At 45.0% G+C, this 15,871-nt stretch overlaps 1 protein-coding gene across 2 annotated transcripts in view; it reads right to left on the reverse strand.

The window, feature by feature from the left end:
* Positions 1–13,801, reverse strand: part of PDCD6IP (programmed cell death 6 interacting protein) — a 51,695-nt gene extending 37,894 nt beyond the window's left edge. The window contains exons 1-4 of one of the 2 annotated variants that reach the window (XM_054019447.1): positions 13,499–13,801; positions 6,017–6,071; positions 3,548–3,617; positions 768–895 (exon numbers count right to left, since the gene is read on the reverse strand). In XM_054019447.1, coding sequence (XP_053875422.1) covers positions 768–895; positions 3,548–3,617; positions 6,017–6,071; positions 13,499–13,704 — 459 coding nt within the window. In that variant the 5' untranslated portion in view covers positions 13,705–13,801. The remainder of the gene's footprint in view (positions 1–767; positions 896–3,547; positions 3,618–6,016; positions 6,072–13,498) is intronic. The other variant, XM_054019448.1, reaches the window with a different exon arrangement.
* Between the last annotated feature and the right edge of the window lie 2,070 nt (positions 13,802–15,871).

The following is a 15,871-nucleotide window of genomic DNA, read 5'->3' on the forward strand; positions in this document are numbered from 1 at the left end:
GTGTTACAAAACATTCTAAAGCTGACCCTAGCTGGAAGCAACACTGTATTTTTTGCTGAAGATATCCTTCAATATCCCAAACTTCCTTGTTTGACCCAAAACCAGGCAAAGAGTCCAATAAGGAATTCTCTTACCACAGCCAGCAAACTCAGTATTTTGAAAGAACATTTGAGATGGCCCATATATTTTCATAACAGTAAAAGCAAGTCCTCAAAAATACTACAACAGAGTAAAAGTTCGGGATGTGGTGGGGAATTAAACACTGTTGCAATGTCCAGATTTCTTTGGGCTCCTAATTTTGGAGAGGGGAGATGTGACGAACTCAACTTAAAAGATTTTGAAGAACTTATTACCAAGGACATAGCCAATACAGTTCAAAGGCTTCAGCAAACACAAAAATAGTTTGCCATCTATTTAGGATTCTCAAGGAACTTGCAAACAAACAAACATAGTATTACATCATACTTTACTGATATTTACTTTTTTTTTTTTTTTTTTTTTTTAAAAGACCAGCTGCTCAGCAGACCACTTAACCAAAGGCAGGGACTGGGGGTGAGGGAAGAGTCATGTTTACAGGTTAAAATAGAAGATGTTTATTTGGGGTGTTCTGAGTTTGGCCAATTAAGAGTTCTGGTGTTCAGTCAGAGGTCAACAGTTTCAAGTTTTTCAGTAATGGGAGGTTAAGATATATTTTTTTCTTAACTGGAAATTTTTAATTTTAAGAATTAATAGTTTCAATGTTTGTCAGTACAGAGAGACTTCCACACCTGATAATGTTTAGCAGCAGTTTTCAATCCTTCATCATTATCCAGATTCTGCTCTGATGCAATCTGACTAGCTAATGCGCCACAGTTGAACAAAACGCAGGTCTTCTCATATCCCAAACTTGCCAGAGCTGAAACCAAAAAAGCCAGAGTGAGCATTCTGTGAGGAAAATAAGCTTCAGCATTTTGCCCTCCTAAAGACAAGAAGGCCAGGACTTACAGGAAAGTAAGTATCTTCTGAATTTGGAGACCACCAGTAGTTTCAAACAAGAAGCTAAGGAAGCAACTGTATGGAACTTTTAACACCCAAATCACTCTGATCCTGCATGTTAAAGAGAACTACAAAGAAAGAAGAATCCTTGTTTATCTAGAGAAGGCTGAATCTTACATCTAGCACAGCATTTCCCAAACTTTTAAAAGATAAGCCCCACATTAGGAAAATAAGTCACAAATCTTCAGTTCCAGCATGTATTATTGTTGAAGTCCTGCTCAAAGTGAGCAGTCGCTTAAGAGTAGATTGTGTAACTGTGCATGATACTTCCTCTTTGATGGCTTTAAACAATCAGTGAAACAGTCAATTATTAACATTTAAACTATCATCACTGACATTTAAGTTAGCACCTACTGAAATGAATAGTGCATTTCAGACCTGAGAGCTATTGTTTCACAATCTCTGCAAATTCTGGCAGATCTCTCTGCATTAGTTATGCTGGATTCATGTTGTCAAGATTCTCTCTGCATCCATAACAGCTAGAGATTTAGGGTATGTCTGCACTGCAGCTGAGAGGTATGATTCTCAGCAGACAGACTTGTGCTAGCTTTGCTTGAGCTAGAATGATAAAAATGGCAGTGTGGACACTGCAGCACAGGCAGGGCCGGCTCCAGGCACCAGCTTGCCAAGCAGGTGCTTGGGGCGGCCACTCAGGAGAGGGGCGGCAGGTCCAGCTATTCGGTGGCAATTCGGTGGGCGGTCCCTCACTCCCGCTCGGAGCGAAGGACCTTCCGCCGAATATCACGATTGCAGCTTTTTGGGGGGGAGGAGAAGGGGGATGCTTGGGGTGGCCAAAACCCTGGATCCGGCCCTGAGCACAGGCAGAGGCTTGGGCTGGCCACCTGATCTCAGACCCAGAGGGTTGGTGGGTTTGTACTTGGGCAGCTAGCTTGAGATGCTTCCTGTGCTGCAATATCTACGCTGCCTCTTTTTAGTGCATTAGCTTGAGCAAAACTAGCATGAGGGACACCATGCGCCAGGCTGTCAGTGGCTGGGACTGGATGATGGGACAGATCACTCCAAATTGCCTTGTTCTATTCATTTCCTCTGAAATATCTGGCACTGGCCACTGTCAGAGGCAAGATGCTGGACTGGATGGACCATTGGTCTGACTCAGTATGGCCACTCTCATGAGTCTGTCATCGGAGTTGGGTATTGCACCTCCCAGCTGCAGGGTAGACACATCCTTATTTAAATTAAGCCTTCACTCTGGAGAACTGAGAGGCCTGTCCAACCCCCAGTAGTTCTTCACAGCCTAAGAGAATGTACCTAACCCACACATTGGGAAACACTTGGCTCTGAATATCAAGCAGCCAAGCCCATTAATAGCCTTGGAGAAGTTATTAGTCATATGCAGCTGCCATGACGTGAGATAGGGTAAACTCACTGCTGCTGGAAGTGCTTTCTCCCACCCACTTGCACTGCACCCTTCTCTGCTCTGAACAAGACTTTCCCTTCCCCACACAGTAGAGCATTTTGTAGGAAACAAACTGGGGCAGGATGGAGAAGAGAAAGGAAAGGGGAGAGAGGTCCAAAGTGATACGGTTAGAACAAAGCAGCTGCAGGAGGGAGTAAACTGTTCCTTTCTTCCCCTCCCTTCAAGTAGTGACCCAGGGATTTTAATGTTTCCTCTCCATGAGCTGGTGAAGTATGGCCTACCAGGACACCCCTCAACAGTGAGCAGTACTGTAATAAATGCATCTGTAGGGCTTCAGTAAGAAATCAAAAGTAACGTACTGGGGAAAGAAGAAGTCAGTCTTATTTATCCAGCTGAACACAGTGATTGCACATATTGCCAAGTGGAATGGGGGAAATTTTTATATTTTATTAAAAAAAAAAAAATGTGTGACTTGGTTTCCCCACTCACTTTTGTATTATGACCTTCTAGGACTGAGGGGTTTAAATTCTTCTCTAAGACAGGGGAATAAGAGATGGGTGTTGGTCCTGTGCATACGTCTGGATTGGTAAGCATGGACCCCCAAGAACTGTCAACACATTGAATTACCTCGAAGAAAAAGTGGAGGACCAACCACCAGACAACTTTCAATACTACCTCCCTTGGCCAGCAGAGCATAGGAGAACAGCATGAGTAGAGCTTGAATCAAAGAACTCATGTGTCAGGAGCTGTAGTAAGTATTCTGCTGCCCATGGCAGACACACAATCCTGGATAGTGGGAGCCAGAGAGGAAGGTAGTGCTGCCAACATGGTAACATGTACAAGCTTGGCTTTTTCATTCCAAAAAAGGGACCCCAAAAATATTGTATTCCAATCGACTAATAAAAGCTGCCTTGTTTTGAAAAGGCTGTCCTGCGGCGCAGCAAACACCTGCTGATTGCATAGCTCCAAAGGGATAAAATCTCCAAGAGGAGGAGTTCTAGTGCCTGGACTCACTAAAACAGCCACAGTGAGAAACGGTGATGTTGAAAACCAGGCCACCATCAAAATACAAATATTTTCAAAATTCGTTATTAGAAGAATTACTTGCATTTTATTTTCATTAGAATTACATACCAAGTTTGACAGATCCTCCAAAAAGCGACCCTTTATCAAAGGCATCTTTCCATGTAAAGGTCACACAGATCTGAAAAAAGGGAAGGAGAATACGCTGCATTTCAGTTTAGAAAGACTTATTTTAAAAAGACATCCAGTACACAGTTTTATTCTAATTAAAGCATTAGAATTCTTAGCAATGTGTAAGTAATGTTACAAAAATCCTATGAACCTTAAGACAGTCTTAAGTTTCACATATAAAATTTTCCTACTCAACTTTCTATCTGAGCTTACACAAAATGTCTTCAATAAGAAAGGTTCATAGTTTCTCACAACAGGTCTTTAATGCTCACATCTTGGAAGCAGAATTATACCTGTGAATGACAGGGCAGAACCTCCTTCCCCTGAAGAGAGTGCCAATGTGAGAAATATCCAAAGCTACAAGGAAACTTAACCATTCTCCAAAGTAAAGTACATGAACTTTTTTTTGTTTTAAGAACTGTGATGGATTTGAAGATGCTCTACAATAATTTATGAATACCATATCTTGCCTGGATGATTGTGCTGCTTACTGCATGCATATACTGATTTAATTCAATAGCAGGATTGTTCAGAAATGCACCCAGGAAGGAATGTGTCTGTGTGGATCCTGATACACACTTCCTAGCAAAAACTTCAGAGACAACACAAGAGCCATTCACTTTGAATTTCCACTTCTGAAACTCTGCTGCACTCAAACTGGTTTGGCAAAGCAGACCCAAGCTCAAGGAAAAGCGAACAAAAACTATCTGGATTTTAAAGGACACACCTTGAACAGGAGGGGGAGTGAGAGTTAGGAGACTGAGATGCAGAAACCCAGAGGTTAGGGGTCGGGGCAAACTAGGTCTATCTAGGAGTCTGAATGAAAGAGACTTATGTTGACCTTTTGTTGTTTTAATAATCCTTTTTTCTTATGTTAATGTTTTGTTCCTACTGTTAAGAACAAAAAATACTGTTCTAGGAAGGCTGTTTGGATCCCTATTCACAGCTGGTCACAGACTCCACAGAGAACCACCACTGGTACCTAGGATTGCCAGCTCTGACAAGCTATTCTCAGAGATTCCCCCCCTCCCCACCCCCAACATGACGTACTGTCATTTTCTTAAAATATCCTATTAAAATCTCCTGGATTGCTTTCAATAGCCACTGGGAGATCAATGCCGATTCCAGGAGATTCCAGGCCAATCCTGGATCCAGTTGTACCTGCCAGGAAAGCATAGTCAGTACATAGGGCCTATATCTTAGGACCCAATCTAAAAGAGGGAGAACCATCGGATTCCATCCCAGGAAAGGAAAAGTAGGAAGCCTTAGTCCTAATGGAGGTGCATTCAGGGAGACCCAAGAAAGGGTCAGAGTGTAGCTAGCCTTATAACCATGACAAGAATTACTAATACAAGAGAATTTACCACTCTGAGCAAGTACTGCTAGCAGAAAAGGGCTGCCATATTTTATTCCCAGAGTGGGTGGGATTTGTAGACCTTTCTTCTTGAAGAGAAGAAGGTTTGAGAAACTCAGATAAGTTCTTCAATTCTTCAGCATGGCAAAGTGTGAAGATCACCACAAGAGAATTTATCATAGGAGGAAGTCCCATGTCAGAAGTTTGTGCAACTATATACAAAAATATATTTACCTCTGGGTTCTCTTTACCATCACTTCCAATTATTTCCCCTTTACTGAGCCATCCTACCTTGGAGAACCCTTTACAGACTTCAGTAGAAGCTCTCTTTGAATAAATCTTGTGGAACTTAGCATGTTTAAAAGAAGGTCTAAGTTGCTGTCATACAAATCTCTTTGTAAGAAGTGTGTCAGTCTTTCTGCCAAAGACATCACTGTCTGAAAGGAGCACGCCTTGAAAGAACAGAAATGGTGACTTCTGCCCTATAGACACTGGCGCAGCCAACTCGAAATGGATGACTGATGTCTTCTTACACCTCAACAAAGATGAATATAGAACAGCTAAAAGATCTCCATTACCTCTTTGCTCATAAAGAAAGAATTGGCAACCCTTATTAAAAATAAATCAGGTTTAAATACAAAATTTAAAATAGTGTATACTAGCAAATAAGGTGACTGCAAACGAACTCTATAGCTGAATAAGTGCCACTGTTACCGATGGACCAGATCACAGTGGCCTCCAGAAAAACCACATTTTTTCTGAGCCTGCATTTTGGCATCTATAAAATGAGAGCAAAGATAGTTACCACAGGTGAAATCTCAAAGTATCAGGATTAAACACGTCCACAGCCACATGTAAGGAGAGAGAGAGATTAGGAAAGGAAGCTAAGAGAGATTAATATCTTTCCTGGGAGAAGCACTGTCTTAGACATAGGCCTAGAAGAAGAAGTAGTAGTAGTAGAAGAAAATTAAAAAAAAAAAAAGACATCCTGGTTTCCATGAACTATTGTCCCAATACAGTATATGTGAAGCCAATGCAAGTCTTTTGCACCTTACCTGATTTTCAGAAAATGGAAATTTTGGCTCTATGGAACACAGCTGATCGTAGTATCTAGACCAACAGACAAAAGAGCGGAGGTAAATACCAGATTAAGAGTTGTATTGGTCTTGTTTACATTGAGGAAGGGTTGCCCTCCATACGTAAATCATGGAACTCCCCCACTAATTCTGCAACATTTTGGGAGAGAACTAAAACATGCAATGTGCCTCCACTGTGGCAGCAATCACTGTGGATCTAGGAGGGGAGGTGGATGGAAGGCAAGGGATACTGAGGACAATGTGTCTCTTCCATCCCACTTATCACATGTGGTAGGAGGAGGAGAGATCCTTATGCCAAGGGTCCACCATATGAATACATGACAGACAAGGAAACAAATCTTCCCTTGACATTCATGATCATGTTACAGAGAATTAAATTAAATTTAAAAAATCATGACATTAACATAACATTTGCTAACCATCACTATGCTGATTCAACTTGTATGTTCTCTCTCTACCCCCCCCCCCCCCCACCCATTTGTCTATTTTGATTGCAAGCTCTTTGGTCACTATTTTTGCCTAGCACAAGGGGGCCCCATTCTCTGCTGGCCTCCCAGAACCACTGTAATGAAAATAAACTGGAGTGTTGCACATTTCCATAGTGGAGCTCATTGCACACACCAAGGGCTCCTTGTTTCCTTCCAGTCACACCCGCAAGCTCCCTGTGTGCCACACTCCCATTCTCCTCTACTTCAGGGATTCCTTGAAAAACCCTCCACCTCCCCGTCCCTCAAGCCAAGGCCTCTCTCTCTCTCCGCCCCCACCCCCACCCTTTTCTTCCCCTCTAACGTACCCATCTTGCCCTTGAACTGGAAGGGAGGCACCCTCTCCTTCTCACCCCTCCGCCCCAACCCAACCGAGCAGGGTTTGGTGAGGCAGGGCATTAGAAAAGAAGAAATAAAGCCTCTTTTATTCTCCACTCCTGCTGCTAGCTAAGCATCCAACCCACAGCTGTGCAAGCCTCTTTTCTGGTTTACCCAATTTTCATCAAAATCTATAGGGTTCTGCCCACTGATGCATAGAACACTCCCTGAAGGAACTAATTTGATACAGTGTTCAGAAGTTACGTTACATCCAACAAAGAGAAATGTCATCACTTTTGAGTAGGGCCTCACTTAGCCAATAAATACTGGATGACAATATGAGACTTGTTTCAGAGTGGTAGCCGTGTTAGTCTGTATCAGCAAAAACAACGAGGAGTCCTTGAGACTAACAAATTTATTTGGGCATAAACTTTTGTGGGCTAGAACCCACTTCATCAGATGCATGAAGTGAAAAATACAGGAGCAGGTATAAATACATGAAAGAATGGGGGTTGCTTTACCAAGTGTGAGGTCAGTCTAACGAGATAAATCAATTAACAGCAGGATACCAAGGGAGGAAAAATAACTTTTGAAGTGGTAAGAGAGTGGCCCATTACAGACAGTTGACAAGAAGGTGTGAGTAACAGTAGGGAGAAATTAGTATTGGGGAAATTAAGTTTAGGTTTTGTAATGACCCAACCACTCCCAGTCTTTATTCAGGCCTAATCTGATGGTATCCAGTTTGCAAATTAATTCCAGTTCTGCAGCTTCACATTGGAGTCTGTTTTTGAAGTTTTTTTGTTGAAGAATTGCCACTTTTAGGTCTGTTATTGAGTGACCAGAGAGATTGATTTCCTACTGGTTTTTGAATGTTATGATTCCTGAGATCAGATTTGTGTCCATTTATTCTTTTGAGTAGAGACTGTCCAATTTGGCCAATGTACATGGCAGAGGGGCACTGCTGGCACATGATGGCATACATCACATTGGTAGATGTGCAGGCGAATGAGCTCCAGATGGTATGGCTGATGTGGTTAGGTCCTACAATGATGTCCCTTGAATAGATATGTGGGCAGAGTTACCACCAAGGTTTGTAGCAGGGTTTGGTTCCTGGGCTTGTGTTTCTGTTGTGTGGTGTGTAGTTGCTGGTGAGTATTTGCTTCAGGTTGGGGAGCTGTCTGTAGGTGAGGACTGGCCTGTCTCCCAAGGTCTGTGAGAGTGAGGGATTATCCTTCAGGATAGGTTGTAGATACTTATTGATGCACTGCAGAGGTTTTAGTTGGGGGCTGTAGGTGACGGCTAGTAGCATTCCGTTACTTTCTTTGTTGGGCCCGTCTTGTAGTAGGGACTTGGTATATTTAGTACTGAGCTAAAGCAAGGAAGACAATTCTAAAATGAGGGACCAACAAATTTAAGAGACTATATCTCATGATCCATGAATTCTAGAAACATACCTTACACGAGTGGAAAGGATAGAAATTAGCATTTTCTCTATATTTCACTCTTGGCAGGTGACAAAACTTAAAATCAAGTCACTCAGAACAATGGCTTCCTTTTCCTCAATAACACCTCCATTCTGATAGGAATGTAATAGGCTCTCTAAAAGTGCTAATTAGAGATTAATGCTGTATACCATTTGCAAATTGGACTTCCAAGTGGATTGCAGATAAAGCAGTTTATTTCTAGCATTTCAAGATATCAGCTACTAAAAACCATCTTTAAGTCAAAGTAGTTAGTGAATGTATGGCACAGAGAGAGAGGGGGAAGATGAGCTGGTGAGACAGAAGTGATTTTAAAGTCCCAAAAATCACACAGCCTGCTGAAGTATTTGTACTTACTTCCTGTTCACTTCTAGGTGCCATTCAAAGTGTTAGTAATTAACTTACTTTACATCCTTAAAAAAGAATACAGGCCTAGTCTACACATAAAAATTAGATTGACTAGCTACATTGCTCAGGGCTGTGAAAAAGTTTGCACCTTCTGCGGAGCAGTTAGGTCAACCTAAGCCCACTGCAGACTCAACTTGGCTGTCAGAAAAATTCTTCCCTAGTCCGAGCTACCACTTCTCAGAGAGGTGGATTACCCACATGGAAGGGGTTTTTCCATCTATCAATGTAGGAAGCAGCTACACTACAGTGGCATAGCTGCAGCACTGTAGCTGTGCCACTGTAGTGTACATACATCACCTAGATACCCTTAAGTCCCTAAATGGCCTACAACCTGGCAACTAAAGTCAGCTGGCCAGCTCTCACCATTTTAGAGTCAAATACTCTGGAAATGGCTGTGGTAGATCTCTCACTTTATGACCCTTACACTCCCTTTGGAATTTCACACATATACCCCTTTTTATGGGCTTCTAGAGCCTAAATTTAGTCAATTACAGAGTGGAGTGGGATGTGCATTTATTTGATGTAGCTTCTGTCTGATAGCCTGCTTTATTTCCCTACAAAATGTTGATAAATACAATACAAAAATAAATTCTTATATTAAAAAGGGATAGTCAACATTTTTAAAATTATTATTAACAAAGAAATTCCAGTTTGATATAAATAGGCATGTCCTTTTTTAAAATCCTTATTGAAAGAATTATTCTGCTTCCACGTTGACATTTATAAACATCTTTTGGAGCCAGTGAATGCTATACAGTGAAAACACTATGACTGTAGACATACACAAAGTCAACCAAAAAAAAAGAAAAAAAAAAAAAAGAAAAAAATTTCCCTCCCTTACTAGATTCTTCAGTTGTAATAATCGTAGGTGTTACCAAAGTAGGCACAAAATTTTCAGACAAATGAGAATCTCAAATTGTTGTGTCCTTGCCACAGAGCTGCTGGCTCCTTTAAGACGAGTCTAGGCCCAGGCTACCCTTACAAGGCTCATTCCCCTTAAATTAGCTTATCTAGGCAGTTAATTGAAGAACAAACACCTGAGCCTGTTAAAAAGCTATCAGGGCTGAGCTGCAGGATGGTGCTCGACACACATATTAAAATGCCATACAGTATCTTTGGAGACCATAATGTATCAAGTGTGTGCATCACTGTGGGCCAGGGACTGAATGCAACTCCACCGGATCAGGTTATCACAGCTCCCCCAAGAACCAAACACAATGGGGGGTGATTAAGGTGAATCATTTTGATTGTAAATTCCGTCAGAGAGATCCAACCCTTAGGGAAGCATGCATACACTGGTTCAAACTGGGTTTTCCAGAGACAAACACAAAAAGGACTTTTGGGATAAAAACCCTGCATTGTAGAGGGTCTGGAAAAACTTTGGCCTATGAAGGCCCCATAAGACTGATGTGCAACCTCTGGAAAGCTTTTAGCATGCAAATAGGAACTTTTGTTGTTATTATGTTTTCTCTGCAACTCTTTTACCTAAAGAATAAATGTGCTTTCTTAGAGAGAGAGTGCTCGTGGTAAGCTGTAACTGCTGACAATACACTGTTCATAGCCCTTGTAGAGAAAGCTTCCTTGGGGTGATCTTTATGGGGTCACTTACTTAGGTTTTGTGGACAAAGTTCACTGGTGGAGTGGCACTGTGCCCAAAGATCTGGCTCACAGGGTATGTAAGAAAGGTGGCATAGGGGAGGAGATAATTTATATATTAAGAACTGCCTTTTCTATGGAGATTAAAATGAATGTACTACCCTCTAATATACAGGTTTGTATTAACTGATGCCACGGGAATATTGCTACAGTATATCAGTATTTCAACTTATCGATAATTCTTCTGCTCTTCTGTGAGAGTTGGGAAGCTATTGGGATGTTTTTTGTGGCAAAAGTTAAAGCATCACTGTAGACACTGCCGTTCGTTATATCGCTAGAACTGGCCTCTCCCACTATCCCACAATGCCCACCATAACCGCTCCTCTCTCAGTTTTGAACTCAGCTGCCCTACAGGCATGCGCCCCTCCCAGGCGATGGGAGGGAGGGGGGGGAAGAGGGACAGAGGGGGCAATTGCCCAGGTGATTTAAAATGGCCAGGGGGCTCCCAGACACTGCCACAATAGCAGCGGAAGGCACTTTTAAATTGCCCCAGCGGCCCACAGGACTCCTAGGCACACACGGGATGGTACCGACAGCGGTAAAGGCAGCCAAGCGCGCATGTGGAAGCCCTGGCTGTGCTGGAAGAGCTCGCTGGGCACTAGCCAGTGCAGGCAGCAGCACCGTCCAAATGTCAGGCGGACCGTTCTGCTCTGGGGCCCGAAATTGCTGTCAGCAGGCGTGGCACCTCCTCTTTCAAAGTCCCGGGAAGTCCTGACAGCTGAGCATACCATTCAGGCAGCAAAGAGCAAATTATCATGGAATTCTCCTGCTCTCCCCACACTAGGAACACAGCACCAGGCAGGTTCCTGGTGGGGGTGGGAGAGGAAACAGGACAGGACGCTGTGCAGAACCAAGGAGGAAGGTGGGGACTGATGAACTCAGCTGCCCTGCATCTAGCTATGTATACATGCGCCCCTCCCATTTCAAAGCTTCAGGAAGCTTTGATATTTCTCAGAGCAGAGAGCCCACAGAGCTGCTGAGGAGGTTGCTCCGAGCTGCTGAGGAGACTGTGGGAGGGCTCAGAGGGAATCACAGAACCATAGGCAGGCAAAGCAGGATGTGGGGGGGACGTCTACACACGGTTTCTGGTCTCTCCCCACACACATCAATCCGCGTCACACTCTACACACACACACTCTTCAGTTGAAAAGCAGCTAGCAACCTACTAGGATGCCCATGGAAGGATGGGATTGAGAAACCTGCATCATGTGATGCTGTACCTGCCCCAGGAGGCATTGCACACCATTCCCAAAGCACCCTGCAGCCCCTTACACAATGGGATAGCTACCCACAGTGCACTACTCTCCGTGTCGATGCAAGAGCTGCTAGTGGGGATGCACTCTGCAGACACAAGGAGCATAGTGTGGACATGCAACAGTGGTTTAAATAAAGCCATTTAATTAAAGCGGCATAACTTTCATCGACAAAATTCTGTAGTGTAGACAAGACCTAAAAAATTAGTGTCTTCATTCAAGTTCTGACCATGATGTAGTATGTTTTAGTGAGTATACCTGGTTACTTTCAATATTTATTAAGTCACTATGTAGAAGGCACTGGTTTTCAAAGAATGTTTTCCATTACCACCTTCATGAGAGTCTGGTGAGTTAAAGAGTCAGGTTCTTTCATTTACTCCCCCCCGCCGAGCTTTCACTGTGTACTTTCAGAACACAAAACACTCTGAAGTACTGACCTCTCCTTTACTATTTTATAGTGCAAGCCCTAGGTTGGTCTAATTTCCATTTCAGAAGTCTGTTGCTCATCTGGGCCCTTTTACAGTACCTTCCGCCTGTGTAACTGGACAGTATAACTTGCTCTCCTAGCTGTCAAAGCAGCTTACTATTTGGGATATTTCCAAGATCTTAACAGGGATTTTGCCGCATTTACGCAGCACTGATAATTTGCCAAAGGGCTTCACACCATTCACATAAAACTTAACAGATTGCAGCCATTCCTTCAATTTAGCACTACATGTGTCACAAACTACAAGTCCCAGCATGCATCCTGTCATTTGGAAGTTAGTAGAAGTTACTCGGCAAGATGAAACCTGTAATCAACCCCCAGATCAGTGTTTCCCAAGCAAACTGTGCTTAATCCAGTGGGGATGAAGTAAGATGGAGCGCTTCCATGGGTAAAGGAGCAGGTGGGCCGCACAGCATCCCCAACAGCTGGACACAGAAGCAGTTCAGGTGTACAGCGTTGTGGGTTAGAAGCAGCACCACAGCTGCCCACGGTTCCTTTTTCTCCTATGCCACTCACCTAGAGTGCAAGAGTCCTGGCACAGACAGACTCCCTCATACCAAGCAGATCACAGACTTGCGCTGCTTGGGAAGCCGGGAAGGGGCGCAACCACAAGACAACAACAAGTTAAGAAGAAACAGACAGAAGCGAGGAGAAGGAAAACAGAGGAGGCGACACGAAGACAGCTCAGCTCACGGCCCTGGGGACAGGAGGGGAGAGCTGTAAGCCATAGGAAAGGGGCAATAAGGTCCGGAACCACCACCTATGGCAACGGGCCAGAGACAGCGGGCGGAGAGCGCTCCCCGGGCAGCACCTCCCTGCCCCGACCCGCGGCCTCGCTCAGGCTACTGGGCTCGTGGGGGCCCGGCCGCCAGCGAGACGCGACGCGGCCTCGCATCACAGCCCGGCCCAGGTGTCCCAGCAAGTTGAGCGGACCCCTGACGTCACGCGGGAGACGCCCAGGCGGCGCGAGCACATCCCAGGTAAGAAACCGCAGCTGTGGGAACACAGCCAGGGGGCGGGAGGAGGGGCAGAAACCCTGTTACCCCCCCAGGGGGAGGGCGGCGCGACGCTCGGGGCGCTGCAGCCCAAAGCCCGGGGCCTGGCTGGGGAACACCGGCTCCGCGCTGCAAGAACTTCCCCCAAGTAACACTACCGCCTGCCCCTCCCCCCGCACCTTCCCATTCCTGCTCCCCCCTCCCGCCCCTTGGAGTCCTGCCCGCCGCGCGCACAGCCGCCGCCGTGGGTGGTTGCGCTCCACCCGGCTTGGGCACAGCGCCGACCTGTCCGGACGGGACAGCGCCACAGGCCTGGCGTCGCTCTCCTCCCCCCGCCCACCTATGCTCCCCCCGCACCTCATCAGCGTCTCGAGCGAGCTCTCGTGCTTGTCGAGGGGGCGGCCGACCGCGCTTTTGCGCAGCTTGTTGAGCTCCTCGGCCGCGCGGCAGTGATCGCTCTGCGCCTCCCCGGCCGGGTACGTCTGCTGGATGAACTTGCAGAGCGGCTTGGCCAAGTCCACCTCGGAGGCCTTCTTCGACTGCACCGAAATAAAAGTCGCCATGTTTCCCTCCCCCTGCCTGCGCTTGGTGGGCCTGTCCGTCCGCCCGCCCGCAGCAATACAGCGAACTGCCCGCGCCCACCCGCCGCACTTCCGGGATCTGCGCAAACTCTGACCTCAGCACGGCACGTCAGTCAGGCGCTTTCCCCCGCCCTAGCCCCGCCCCGCAACGTCATCGTCGAGCTCCCTCTCTCATAGCCCCGCCCACTTCCTCTCCTCCCTAGCTCAGGTCCGCGCCTCAAATCCTTCCCCCTCCCTCCATAGCCCCGCCTCTCTGTGCCCCCCGCCCCCACCACTCCATGGTCATTCAGCGCCAGGTGCCTGCGCAGTGACGCGTCCCTTCCGATCACCTGTTCTCAGTAACCAAGGGCGGGCAGGGCTGAGCGGGGCGACGCAGGCTGCCTCGTAGCTCTCGTGTGAGCCAAACGCAAGCTGGTCCCTGACATTCTTACACGGTTGTTCTCCTGCCCTCCCCACGCCCCCGTGTTGTTTGTTTCATCTCCTTTTATGTTTCTTAAATACGATTGCAAGCTGAGTGTTTCTTACTCGATAGGCCTTGTCTGCTAAGACTGCTGAGTGCTAGTGTAATGCAAATAATAAAACTGAACGATTTTTATTTTAATATTTGTTTTTCTACATTGATATTTACTATATTATAGAAGGAGCCGGTAATGACTGTTATATTTAGATTGCCTAATACTTTTCATTAAAAATATTCTTGCAGTCTTTTTTTGAGACGCTCTAACAACCTCCATTGTTTGCACTTGGCTTCAAAATTCAGCAGGGAAACAAAGCCTCAAGTTAGAAAAGTGCCTTCCCACTAACCCCCTCCCTTTGAAATTTCATTCAGGTTTGGCTGAGTTATAAACTTCTGAAAATCACCATTTCACTTCTGTCACTTGTGTCTTTCAGAACATTTTGGCAGCATACTAAAATAACAACAGAAACATTTCACCCCGTCTACGCAGCACACTACACTGTGAATACCTGGAAGCTGCTGGAGCAGCAAACGGTGGGAGAAAGAACCTGAATGGACTCTCAAAACCCAGCCCCAGCCTATGATTCCAGCATCCCATCACATTCCATCCCCTCCGCTTGAGGCACCACATGAGTCAGAATGTCCCCCAACTCCCATCAGGAGAGACAGCTGGACCAGGCTCCCCTCACGGAACCCCCAGGACCTAGCATATGATCCCACCAGCTTGTCTCCATTCAGGGAACACCACATGGATCAGGATGTCTCCCATGATCTAGTTGAAGGGAAGGGAAATACTTAGCCAAGTTGGGCTTCCCTTGACCACCCCCTGAATGGAGTATATGGCACCAGTAGCTCACTCCCAGCCCCCACTGGGATAGTAGTCTTTTTCTGCTACCAACTAATAGTCTTGTAGCTTGAGTAGTAGCTATCTGTGCTGAAGGTTCATGGTTCAAATGCTGTTGATAGGGGAAGGGGGAGATTGTTACAGTGGTATGTAACATAATTTGTTGTTATATTTTTTTCCCTTTTAAAAAAACTATAAAATTGCACGCAAAATTAGAAGAAAGTTATTTAAAGCTGCAAAGTCAAGCACTCAAAAGATAGGAAATATCAGACTTCCAGTTGCTCATGCAACTTTAATTTGCTCTCCTTGTGCATATGCACTATTATGCAATCTTTAACTACATGATCACATGCAATTTTTTCCACAGGACTCCTGCCTAATTCAGTGCAAAGGTTGGACACATGATGAGGCAGTATTAAGTATGCACAAGCAATCAGAAATCTGGCATTTCCTAACTTAACATTACTTGACTTTACAACCTAAATAACTTTATTTTAACATTTGTTTTGCATACAATTATTATTTATTTATCCAGCACCATAAGTGGGCAAGATGCTTTCTTTACAGACAAGTAAAAGACAATGGACCCAATCCTGCATCTACTGAATTCAGTGTGAGCTGTGATACTTATGTGATGCTGGCAACTGATGCTAAGGTCCAGGCATGACAAATGCATAACTGGACAGTCTGGTTTACGTGTGGGTGAGTATTAGGGCTGTCAAGCGATTAAAAAAAGTAATTGTGATTAATCCCACAATTAATCGCACTGTTAATAATAGAATACCATTTATTTAAATATTGTTGGATATTTTCTACATTTTCAAATATATTGATTTCAATTACAACAT

Source organism: Malaclemys terrapin, chromosome 2 (genome assembly GCF_027887155.1).
Source record: "Malaclemys terrapin pileata isolate rMalTer1 chromosome 2, rMalTer1.hap1, whole genome shotgun sequence".
Lineage (NCBI taxonomy): Eukaryota > Metazoa > Chordata > Testudines > Emydidae > Malaclemys > Malaclemys terrapin.